Source organism: Lissotriton helveticus, chromosome 7, assembly GCF_964261635.1.
Source record: "Lissotriton helveticus chromosome 7, aLisHel1.1, whole genome shotgun sequence".
Lineage (NCBI taxonomy): Eukaryota > Metazoa > Chordata > Amphibia > Caudata > Salamandridae > Lissotriton > Lissotriton helveticus.
This window is the reverse complement of record NC_136068.1, coordinates 401,991,136-402,003,848: the sequence shown is the minus strand read 5'-3', so window position 1 is coordinate 402,003,848 and position 12,713 is coordinate 401,991,136. Positions and strand designations below refer to the sequence as shown.

General features: G+C 42.9%; 1 protein-coding gene across 1 annotated transcript in view; it reads left to right on the top strand.

The window, feature by feature from the left end:
- The first annotated feature begins 314 nt into the window (after nucleotides 1-314).
- Nucleotides 315-12,713, top strand: part of PXMP4 (peroxisomal membrane protein 4) — a 121,412-nt gene continuing 109,013 nt past the window's right edge. The window contains exon 1 of the mRNA XM_078652275.1: nucleotides 315-492. Coding sequence (XP_078508401.1) covers nucleotides 380-492 — 113 coding nt within the window. The 5' untranslated portion in view covers nucleotides 315-379. The remainder of the gene's footprint in view (nucleotides 493-12,713) is intronic.

The window sequence follows — 12,713 nt, the reverse complement described above, 5'->3', positions numbered from 1 at the left end:
ACTCTTGCTTGTACCGTCTGTTCATGCTGTGCTTGAGATTGTGTGCCTTTTGCCTGCGTTGCTTCGACTCTATGGCATGCTATTTTTGTTTGTTCTATTCCTGCAACAGTTCTCTCATGTAACGTAACTGGTGTTATTGTACAGTGCTCTGACACCTTCGGGTAAAGTTCGCGCTTTATAAAAATGCATTAAATAAATAAAAATAAAAAATAAATATGCCACTAATGTGTAATGTCAGTCTGTTTTCTTTGTCTATTACGTACGATTCTAGTCCATCCTCTATGTCCATAATAACCTGCTCCTGTACAGTCTCTTCTATTATGCGCGCGCAGCCTATGTAAACCAGCTTCGTTCCGGACCGATTTGCAGCGGAGAAGTCATGTCTCTGCGGCAGCTGTGGAGCACATGTCTGTACACACTGAACACGCTCCTGCAGCAGAAGAAATACCAAGCCGCACTTGCTGTGATCAAGGGGTTCCGCAACGGAGCAGTGTAAGAACGGAGGGAGTGGAGAGCGAAGGATTAAGCAAGTCCCTATCCTTTTCCTGCTGCCTAAGCACTGAACTTTATACCCCTTGAAACAGTGCTGTGTTTCAGCACTGCTCTGTACCCCAGCGCTGCATTCAATATCGATTACAATTTGATCCTTTCAGTTTGTTCTGCGCCTCCCAACTCCTTCGCCCAACAACACTACACACCCGCCTGAGCACAACTCCCTCGCCCAGCACTACACACCCCGCCTGACACTGCAATGAATTCTGTTTTCAGCCCCAGAGCTCCCACTTTAGTCTGCATATCGTTCCAGGTGCGCACTGTCACCGTCACAGAAAATACTGCGTTTTGCGAATTTCTGCCCCATTGTTGCATTTTACCTGAGGTTGTGTCGCCAATCCACTCCTGTCTAGCACACACCCCAGAGCTGCGTTTTTCCGCACCTGCATCCATTGCGTCTCGGCTGTGCATATGTTGCCAGCACTTGAGGTGACTGGGCGCCCCCGATTTTCCATCTGTTAACACGTTTAGCTCTTGTTTTTAGAGAGCATTGACTGAAAACGGAGGGAGGTTGCTTTTTACGTGCTCAAAGTCAGGACGAGTTATCCGCTCTTGTCGGAACACACTTTAATTGACACCTATGAGGCAGCGTTTGAAAGGTGTTTTTAATTTAGTTTCTTAGAGCATTGTCTGTGTCGGTGTGCACTGTCATTTTAAGTCATTTTAGTGCCCCATGGCTGACGTAATAACGTAGTGCCTCTTGACGCTTTGCGTAATGTCCTGGTTTTTGGTTTTCAAAATCTGGTCACTCTACTAGAACGTCTAGGTATTCTGGCACTTGGCAGCAAGAATCACTTTTTAATCTGAGACCAGGGAAACGCTCCTGTAAAACACAACTAACTAAATTAAATAGTGCACAGTACAGCAGTTCTTTTAAACATGGGGATTTTAGGCCTTATTACCAGCACAGACTTAGATTTAGAGGGAAGCCCAACGGCATCCTTTCCCCAAGGTTGCCCTTGCCATTCCCCAAGGTCCATTCACAAAAAGAAAACATTATTTTTGTATTTCTTAGTGTTTTGTGTGGGCATGTAGTCTTATTTATTTTTCTCACCCTAATTGTTTAAACTTTCAAGAATAACACCAAACCCTTGGGGTACGTACATAAAGTCTGGGGATCAGTTAAAGTCAAAGGGGATGTGACTATTATAATGCAAATATATAACAGGTGACTCATGGCTGCAAAGTTTTCATTTTGCATATGTGTGACATTTTAATGTTTTCAGGGTGCATATGTGAGACACTTCAACTTAAGTATGACACTTTGAGTGACACTTTATTAGTGAGTAGATTAAATTAGTTAAGTTTCTGTAATGATATAAATATCAGAAATTACCCCATTTACCCGTATTGTAAGCGGGTTTTAGATCATTCAGTCCTTTAAATCTATTTGCCCCTTAGCTATGGCAAGTCAGATAGCCAGATTTTATCAGATCACACTATTTTTAGCACGCCACTCCACTATTCTGGCAAGTGAACTTAAGCAGAAAGGAACAGGTGCTCTGTTCATTCTGAAAGTGAATGAGCAATAAAGACATCTTTAGATCTTATTTTTATCTCAACACATTTGCTGTCTGTTCATAGACAGAGGTCAAATGTCAGATTTTCTTTTTACTAATTGTTTCTTATCTTATGCTGGAGGTCTTTGTCAAGTGAGTTGTCTGACAATCATTGTGAAAATAAAGGCTGTAAGATGTCAGTTTTTTCTAACACACAACATTTAAACAGCTTGTAAATGACTAGTACAAGTATTTTAAAACGTATCAGCAGGGCTTGAAAAATCATACACGTTTTACCAGACCTGCAGGTCTAGTAACCAATAATCTACTCGATGTAACTGTATTGCACTTGACCAGTGAACTGGTCTCAAAATGTGTGATCTAAGGCACATTTTTAGGTTTCGCTGGAGGGCGGAGCTAAGAGAAATCTCTTGATTTCCAGTAAGGAGAATTGAATACGCCCCCCTGTCCCATTGGCTAGCTCCATAAATGGAGGCTAGCCATTGGAACAGAGATCTGTCCGTCAAGGCCGGACCAGATTCGGGGGCGTTCCCGAGATTTTTTCCCAGGGCGGAGTTACGTTTTTTCCCGTTCCCTCCCCTTTCACTGATGCGCTGTCCATTCCCGCCCCCTCCGTGTGCCTTTCCGCCCCCCCCTCGCTGTCCTGTGCACGTTTCCCGCCGTCCGTGTCCTCTCCCGCCCCCTCCCGCCGTCCGTGCACCTCTCCCGCCCCCTCCCGCCGTCCGTGTCCTCTCCCGCCCCCTCCCGCCGTCCGTGTCCACTCCCGCCCCCTCCCGCCGTCCGTGTCCACTCCCGCCCCCTCAAATCAGCCCCGCAGGCCTTCTTAAATGTTGGCTTGTGCTAGAAGACTTCCTTTCGCTTTGGGCAGCGGTTATATCCTCGGCGCACACAATGCAGCTCCTCCTATGTCTCGGCCCCCACAGCTTTCCCCCCCTGGACAGAGACATGAGCCCGTAACATCTCGCTCACTGGAAAGATCTGTGAGCAATCTTTAAAGGGCATCTTCTGCGTGCGCGGGATCTGGCCTGGCCGGCTTCGCTTCGTAATGAGACGCACTTCACTTTAGTTTCTGTCAATGCTGCAGCAGTCTCCTGGCCCGCGTGCCGTTTTCCATCGATCAACGGGCCAGACAAGCGGCGGCGCCCCTGGATCTTCGCTGTCATCATCTGCTACGTGGCTGCAGGAGGATTGCAGCGTCCTGGTGAACGTAGTGCGAAAGTGGGTACCAAATTCTGTTCTCATCTAGTTTGGCAAAGTATGAACGTGCGCAGTGGGTGGGGTCAAAACTGCAGCAGAAAGGGGATAGTTATAATCCCTATATTTTGTGCATCACTTTTGTATTCCAGTGATACAAAAACATATGGCACACGTTCAGGCGCTTCCACCGGTGCCAGCGCACTTTTACTTCCAACAGCCTCAGGGAGGGGGATGGGCTTCAGTGCTTGAGGAAGAGGGCGGGTTTGGCCACTTTCTTAAGTGCATAAAACAATTTCCTCACACTGTCCCTGCACCTCAAGATCTTAATTCTCTCAGCGAGAGAAATGCGCTCTAGAGGGGGGGGTCGAACCAGAGGCTTGATCGAGATGCTTGGCTTGGGCTCAGCTCGAGGTCCTATTGAAACTTAGAACCCAAAACGAGCGAAGCCTTCATGTGGTCTCTGCCTGCCGCCCACGCTCTAACCTCGTGCGCCAGGAATTAAAGACAACCATTAGCCTTTGATGTAAGCACGAGGAAGAGAAAGAGATACCATATCACCTAGTGGCTGAATTGTGCAATAAGAAACTAGAAAACCTGGGATCGGTCCGTCTTCCTTCTTGGGTAAATCATGCGATCACGGTTAGATATCTTATTTCACGGTGCCTCCTTGTTGCCTATCAGAGTGCCCTGAAATACATGAGTTGGCGATGTGCGCTGTTTAAAAACTTCTTTCGTGTTTAATTTAGTTGTCTATATTGCGTTATTCCATCTATAATAAGGAATAAAGGAGACATAGTTTAGAGAGGACAACCGACTTGCCTCTTAAATCACAAATGGCATTGTCGCTATGGTGGGGAGGTGGCAGGAATGTTTCAAAGATCAAAAAATTCACTTTTTAATAAATTTCAGAAAGTGCATAATCCAATATAAGATCACACGCTTCGGCATATATTTTTGGAAATCTGAAGAGACCTAATGGCATTATGTTAGTTACATGGTTTGCCAGGCAATCTTAGTCATGACTCGTGTACAGGCTCCTAGAGCCAAGCCAGACCCGTAGCTTGGCTTGGATCTCCTAATTCGTTTGTTGGCTTTCTCACTTCTAATGTCGAGACAGGCATGGATAAGCACGATATACAGACACATCGAGAGATAAGCACACACAGGCAGGCACATACATTCCCCTAAACAGAGAACAAGAGACACAGCTCAGGGACTGTGACCCTCGCAAGATGATCACTCCGAAGCCATCCTCTATATCCTTTACAGGGGCATGCGCAGTGCTTAATTTGTAAAATAAGTTGCCCAGAAGCTCATGGCTGCAGCTATTAGATGTCTCCGCGCCGAACACTAAGGCAGAGTAGACCTGAATCGACCGGAGACCTCTTTAATTCCCCAGAAACTAAATGCACCTTTAACTCACTCTGACAGGTTCCTGTTTTCTCTCTTGTTGGCAGATTTTTCATCTTTCTCCGTCTTTCCCGCTTGTGTGTTTCCCGCTCTTGGGAAATGTCAGATGAGGAAAAAATTATTGCCAGTCTATAACAAGCATTTACAATGCAACGGTTTCGCCTTTGGAAAAGTTAGAGCTATTAGCAATGTAAATGACAATGCCATTTATTTATCTGTTTTCAAAACCAACACATAAATACAAATTTTGTCATTTACAATGCCAATAGCTCAAACTTTTCCAAAGGCGAAACCGTTGCATTGTAAATGCTTGTTTGTCTTATGGATCCACCTTTTTCCTTCTTTCCAAATAAGAGTGCACCTTCAAATATGCAAGTTCACTATTTCTGCACAAAAAAACCTTTTTATTTACTAGACAAAATCTTTTCTCCATGTAAAACAAGAATCGAGCCCATATATAGGGTACACACAATTCCTGGCTTGCTTCTTAGTTCACTAATAGCATTGCCATCTGGGTAGGAGCAATAATAATTCCCAGTTCATGTTTAAAAACTCACTTTTCATAAATATATTACCAAAGCATGAAGTGGTAGTGCATTGTCCTTTACAGATAGCATATTTTCCATTGAAATGGCCATAACACTTTCCCACTAACGTAGTTTTACTGATAATGGCACATAAACAATTTTTGGAAATTGAGTTTCAGCAAAAATATTTAAAATTTGCACATCACCAAGTAAAAGTGTTCCAATTAGTTTTGATGCTATAAAATATTATTTTCACCACAGAATTACAAAAATGGGTCTTCATAACTAGTGAAATATATTTGAAATGTTTGAACTGTTCACCTAGCTATTTCAGTGTTGTTAGAAACCCTTCGCGTTCAGTTTGGAATCGGCCATAAGAATTGGGACCGTCGTAATACAGGTTTTCGGACGTATCAAGGTCCGTTCAGCATTACTTGGAATTTTCGTGGGCCGCGAGGAAACGTTCGCAGACCCGCAGTTATAAGCCTTTCCGTGTCGCCAATAACGGCGTAACACTGCTTTTTTCTTCATAGGGAACTGTGTATTCACACTGCTTTAAAAGTTTTTTTCATCAAACTGGATATCCTCTTGACAGCAAATATCTTATTCACCAACAGGATAATTATCTTTGAGACTTGAGAAAGCCCTGCGGGCGAAAAGCGCGTCGGCTGCTGCTGTGTCTTCGCTTATCTTGGAAATAAAAATGAAATGACCTGATTTTGGAGTGTGGCTGAAGTATTCTTTGAAGCATTTTCTTGGGACTGTTTATCAAGGACTCACTGGAAACATATTACAAGGGAGTTGTTTCCATAATTTTCGCTACTGAGAAGTTCATACTGGTTTGCCATTGGATTATAGATATAGTGATCGAGTGTGCTCTGGTGCAGTGTGGTTAAATGTTAGAAACCCTGACATCTTCCAGCATTTCATTTAACATGCTTTGCACAGATCAGTTGTCACAGGGTTCAGGGTTCACTTTACAAAATCTTTTAACTTAAGTCACAGAAAGAAAAATAAATGCAATAAGATAAGCTGACTTTTGACCTCTGTCTCTGCAAGCCAGCAAATGTTTCAAGATAACAAGATTTACTGGCATTTTTATTGCCCTATCACTTTGTGAGCAATAAAGATGCTTTTAAATATTATCTTGTCACATTTGCTCTGATTTTAGAGACAGAGGGCAAAAGTCAGTTTGACTTCCCTGAAGTTGGAGGATTTTCAACTTGCCAGAAAAGGTGAGTAGTCCTTAAAGATAGCTTGTCCTGAATAAATCTTGCTTGACGAGTGGATTTTTCGAGCCATGATCAGGAATTACGATAAAACATTTTTTTGTAACACAGAAGTCTGATGCAAACAAAGATTTAAGTAGGAGCAGAACAAATCAGAACACTTGGTGATGTGCAAATGCCAAATATTTGCAGAAACTCATTCCAAACATTGTACACTCTATAGTTTTATCAGCGGGAAATGTGGCCATTTCAATGGAAAATCTGCTGATTGTAAATAAGTGTGCTACCACTTCATGCTTCTGGTATGTATTAAAAGTGACAGTTTAAAAACATGATTTGAGAAACATTCCTGCCTCCGCCCTGATGACAAGGTGGTTAATGAACTAAGATGCAAGTCAGTGGTCATATGTATTGTATGTGGCTAGATTTGTAGTATATATGAGTTAAGTTTAGTATAATAATTCAAACTTTTTTTGTACAGCAGATATGCTGATCTCATGTATTTCAAGGTGCTCTCATAAGTGGTAAAGAAGAAAATGGCTCAGTGAATTAAAATATTTGCCCATGATCATATAATTTGAAACCAGTTTCTGGATTGGGGGCATTATAATAGGGCTGATTATTTAAGTTACTAGACCTGCAGGTCTAGTAACATTTTATGTTTTTTAGCAGCCTGTCACTGTAATGGTCTAGCAACTGCCATAGAAAATCTGCAACTCTACTAAAGTGCCTATACCAGGCCACTAACCAATCAATTTCTAAACACGCACAAGGCACATAGCAGCTACCGTACCAACATGTGTGCTTCCTGCTGTGTTACTACTGCACTAGTGAAAGACTTAAGACCAAAATAGTGAATATCAGTCACATCATTTGCAAAATAAACGTACACATCTGCAGTAAACGACTGACTGCTATAGTGGGCACTGGCATGTGCAGATGCATACCATTCCCCCAAGGACTTTCAGCAGCTTGATGTCCGTGTTATGAGTACCTTAAGCTCCCCAGGCTTTCAAAGGTGATCCTTGGCAGTATGGGGCATTCTTTTGCTCGTGATGTAGGCAGGCCTAGTGTCTGATTTACAACTGAACCTAAAAAAAAACACCCAAGAAGAAGCAACAAAACCAGAACCAATCTGCCCTTTGCACCCATCCACAACATAAACTCCCTAGGGTGAAATACATTCCATTCCTTCAGATTAAGCACCTCCAGAAGAAGCTGGAGGATTCCTGACCACTGCACAGCTTCCAACCAGGTGCAAGATTGCTGGACTGCAAGACTAATTGTGAAGCACTTTGACTTGACCAAGGTGGTAAGATAGGATTAGATGACTTTCTTGAAATGTATATTGACACAATTGTGTGTATGATGCCCTTTCAATCCCTCCCTTGTTACAGACCAGGAAGGATCTGATAACATAGTTCCCCCTTTTCTCTTCAATGTCCTTTAAACATCCCTCCCCCACTTGCGCTTTTCACCATCCTCCATTTACTTTCTTCCTCTTCTCACTTATGCCATGTTTCCACTTACCCAATCTTTAAACTCTAGTTTTTTGCTCATTTTCCCTCTTTTCTTCCTCTCGACATCAATGTACTTGTCTCTACCTCGCCTCCCTTTCATCTTTCCAACCTTTTTCTGCTGTCCTTCTCTCCGCTTATCTTTTGTAGCTATACTTTTCTCCCACTTTATTCCATTGCACCCCTCTCAATCTCTCTTTCCTCCTCATCTATCTCCTTTTTTCGCTCGAGCCTGGGCAGTGCATGCACTGCTCTGCGAGGCATGCTGTATCCAGGTAGGGACTTGAAGCTCCGCCCACTCTCTGCCCATATTTTTCATTGGCTTGTGCCATTGTCCACTGTAAACTGTGGCTGTTCATTGGTCAGTAGGCTTTACAGTCCCTCCTCATTACCACCTTTTCTAATTTTGTAACCTCATATGGTGACACCCTGTTACGGTAGGCTTTAACTACAGCCTCCGAGCACTATTTTCTCAAATAGCTTTGTCCTGCCTGCAACGCTGTCTCCCAACGCTTTATAAAAAGTTTTATAGTATGGGCGCGAACGCATTTACAATGCAATAGGTCTTGCATTTGCGAGAGTATGAGCTATTGGCATTGTAAATGACAATCTTTTATTTGTTTGTTTTAAAAATAACACATAAATAAAAGGCATGGTCATTTACAATGCCAATAGCTCGTACTCTCGTAAATGCGAGACCTATTGCATTGCAAATGCTTATTTTCTTCAAGTGAATCTTTATTCGGTTTTATATCTTCGTAACGTTGAGATAAATTCCATCATTTACGGGTTACATGGAACATATTTTACATCTCTAATTGCTTACACTGATCAATGTGATCCCTTACTTATTGAACTTCAACTTGGACAACGGGGCCCTACGTATGAAAGTGCATGAAGCTGCGTAGGTTTGGGCCTATGCCCGGCGAGTCAGATTTTGGAAGTTTTCTACGACGCTCGAGAGGATCCTTTTGAGCTAATCTCTCAGTGGGGGGAAGGGGTGCTCCCCTGAAGAGAATGCATGTTCTTTGGTCTAATTTGTATGGCGGGCATCTGGTGTGCATCATCCAACAGACTTTCAACTATATCCTTCCTCTACTTTTTTTTTTTTTCTTTGCTCTTTCTCCCTTCATTCTTCCAACTCACTCTGCCTTCCTCCCTTTGTCTCTCCTCATCCATGGTCCTTTTGTTTCTCCCTCTGTGTTCGAATTTCAATCTACTCCTTTACTGTCTCCCTTTCACTTTCCTTGGAATCTCTTATCCTCTTACCTCTTTCCTCTGTTTGTCGCCTCCCTCTCTCCTCTATTCAGCTCCCCTATTGTCTTTCTTTTCTGTTGTTTCTATTCTTTTCCTCACCCCTCTCTCATCGCTCGCACTTCATTTTTCTTTCTCGTCTCCCTTCTTTGTTGGCAGCTAACATCATATGACAAACATTTGGACGGAGCGTTACTCATTTGCACTATGAATTTGAATCCATTTTACTTCATACATATTACTTGTTTGCACAAATAATATTTATTTGTAAAAAAATAATTCTTGTGACTTAGAAAGAAGCGTTTGGTATCTTTTACTCTTATTAGTTTAAAAAAAACCATGTTCAGACCAAGAACGTAGCTGGTTTAGGACCGGAATACATTGGGGAAAAAAGTCTGTTTATTTTGGTGTGTTATTTTAGCGACGGTTAGTGTTAAAGTGACTACTGTTATAATCAAGCTAGACCCACGTTTTCTCATGCCAGTAATAAATGTACAACAGCACTCTGAAAGCATCCAGTGAAGCCACAGAGGGAGGAGGTTTAAACGCGTGACTAATGGATTTCAGTGCGGCTATGCAGGGAGAAGCACTGAAAGGCTTTGGTTTAACCCTTGATGTGCGCCACTTGGCAGGGTTGATGACGCTATATGTCAAGCAGCCTTCGGCTCCCATTATACAGCGCGTGAGAGATGACATATCGCAGAAACATCTGATTTTGCCATCTCAAGAATAGTAAACGAAAAGCCTTTCAAACAGAATATATACCTTAGTAGAGGTTTGTTTTGTTGTGTTTCTGCAGGAATGCTAGTTATAAATTTGGTGCACAACATGCTAAAACACTAAGTGCCACACTTTTTGACATCTCTGAAGTGAGAAGACAGGTGGCAAGTTTCAACAACGATACTGGGACAGGAGCATAGAAAGTTCCCACGATACATAGGCAGCACTGGAGTCTCTCCTGGGCAGCTACCACGGTTCCGCCTATTCCCAGTCTCTTGAGGTGCTCGCAGAAGGCTTAGCCTGTTACTTTAATAACAAGGTATCAAACGAAGATCAAGAGGGACATGTAATCCGATCTACCTGCAGGTTTACAGGAAAAATACCAGTCAACAAAAACAGACCTAAAACCTGCCCGGTAACACAATCATAGAATATATTGGATGATAAGTGTAAATGTGCAATGCGTCACAAAAACAGCCCAAAGTTTAAAAAAAATTCCTCTAGGATAGTTTGACATTTTTTGTATTATTCATTCATTTTTTTGAGTAACGTAGTAGCTTTTAATCATAGAACCCCCGGAAGCACAATAGCTCCTAAATCATCTCACTCAAACTACCATTCACTCAAATCATACAAGCCTGACCGACTTCACATAGCAACAATAGTTATTTGCCAATGGACCAAAAAAAGACAATGAAGTTATGTCAAATTATTCTGCGTAATCAAAAGTTGTCAGATAATACATGTCCAAATATCCTGGTCCATAAAGTGCCGACACGCGTTTTGGTAGAGACCTCTCTCCGAGGTCAACCTTCTTCAGGCGAGGGAAATAAAACTAAGCCCCAAAAAGGGTAATAGCTTTTTCTCCAAGGGTAGCCAGGGGATACAGCGATAAAATAATAGCACTTATAAAGCGCATGGTTACACCAACTGGTGTGTCCCCGTGCTAAGACAAAACTCTACAGGGAAAGAGGACAGAGTAAGGGACCTATACCTGGAACAGCCATGTTTTCAGTTTCTTCCGGAAGAGAGCCTCTGAAGATTTCAAGCAGAGGGAAAGAGGAAGGGCGTTCCAATTTTTGGCTGCCAAATAGCTGAATGTGCGCATACCCATTCTAGCTTTTTGTACTCTAGGGACCCTGACCAGATCGGTCCCAGTTGATCTGAGATGGCGTGTAGGATTATACAGAATTGAGTAAGCCATGCAGATAACTCGGACCTTTGCCCTGTAAGCTATGGTGACTAGTGCATAGAGCTTTAAAAAGGACTCTTTTTGCAACTGGCAACCAGTCCAGGTCATCGAGAGACTTCCCCGTAGATGCTCTCCTCGGCAGCTTCAGAACTAGGCGGGCTGCCACATTCTGGATACATCGTAGTCTGTGAAGGCATTTTTTAATTACTCCTAAGTGAAGAGAGTTTCCATAGTCCAGTTGAGATGTTACCAAGGCATGGACCAGGGTTTTCCTAGCTGGGGTAGGAAGTACGTCCAGAGTTTTTCGTAACATTCTCAGAATTCCGAAGCACTTCCCTGCCCCCTTGCCGATCTGTGCCTCAAGCGACAGATTGTAGTCCAACCACTTTCCTAGGTTTTCAACTTGTTCACTTGGAGTAGGAGTAGGGCTCAATATCTGTGGCAACCATGCCAATGACCAAATGGAGGGGGGATTTCCCCACCATCAAATTCTGTTTTACTGCCATTCATTCTATGGCATCCAGGAGGCCAAGTCCTTCAGGCACGAGGAGAGCTTCATGGTTGCTCCGTCAGAGGTGTGTGACAGTGACCCCACCAATTGCGTGTCGTCTGCATATGGCACAATGGTGATGCCCTGTCGTTCCACAATCTTTGCCAGGGGTGCGACATACAGATTTAAAAAAGTGGGGCTCAAAATGGAGCCTTGAGGGACCCCCTGTGGCAGAGCTATGCTTTTGGAAATATGTGGACGTTGTGCCACCTTAACACTGCTAAATAGTTCAGTCATAATCCACACAGTCTCAATCAAAAGCAGACTCAGTATTTTTTTCAATTCATGAGCAAGGTAAAGACTCTTAGGAGGGAAGCAGGGTGACCCTACTTGTAGAGAGCACTGTTCCTACAGGGAAAAGAGACCCTTTTCCAGTACTATAACTACTACTTCACAATAATCAATACTTTAGAACATTATTAACATACACATTCAGTGTTTTTATTTTTTACATGTATAAGTGGTGTATCCATTTTTACTGAGAAAACACAACACAAATATTAGTCTTTTTGTACATACAAGAAAATTTAGAGCAAATAAATATCAATTGGTACTTTCACAGTGAAATGAGTTGAAGACCATATGTGTTGCTGGCTCATCTTTGTCAATTGCGGAAACATGATTTATAGTCACTCATAAAACTGTTGACTCATTTTTCTGATGACATGGTGCCCAATGCATTTCGGGACCTGAAGGTACCCTTCGTCAGGGGCAGATCCTCTGTAATCTTATGTGGCTGTGGAATGGATTCCTATGCTCTGAGGACAGAACCTGACAAAGTCCAGGGTACACGATAACTGCATATGAAGGAACACAATCTGCCTGCTCGAGGTAGCCTCGAGCAGTCAGATTTGGCAACAAAACGATTGTGTAACCACACGCCGCTTGTGTTCCTTCATATGCATTTAAACTGCGGGTTCCTTGGCAGTATCAAAAAGACACGGTAGTCCAGATAAAATACTTTGCACGCTATACGGCTTTTGCAGACAGTGCTCGTTGCACCGTAGAGACTCACGCAGTTTTGTCCTGAAAGGCCTGTCGTTTT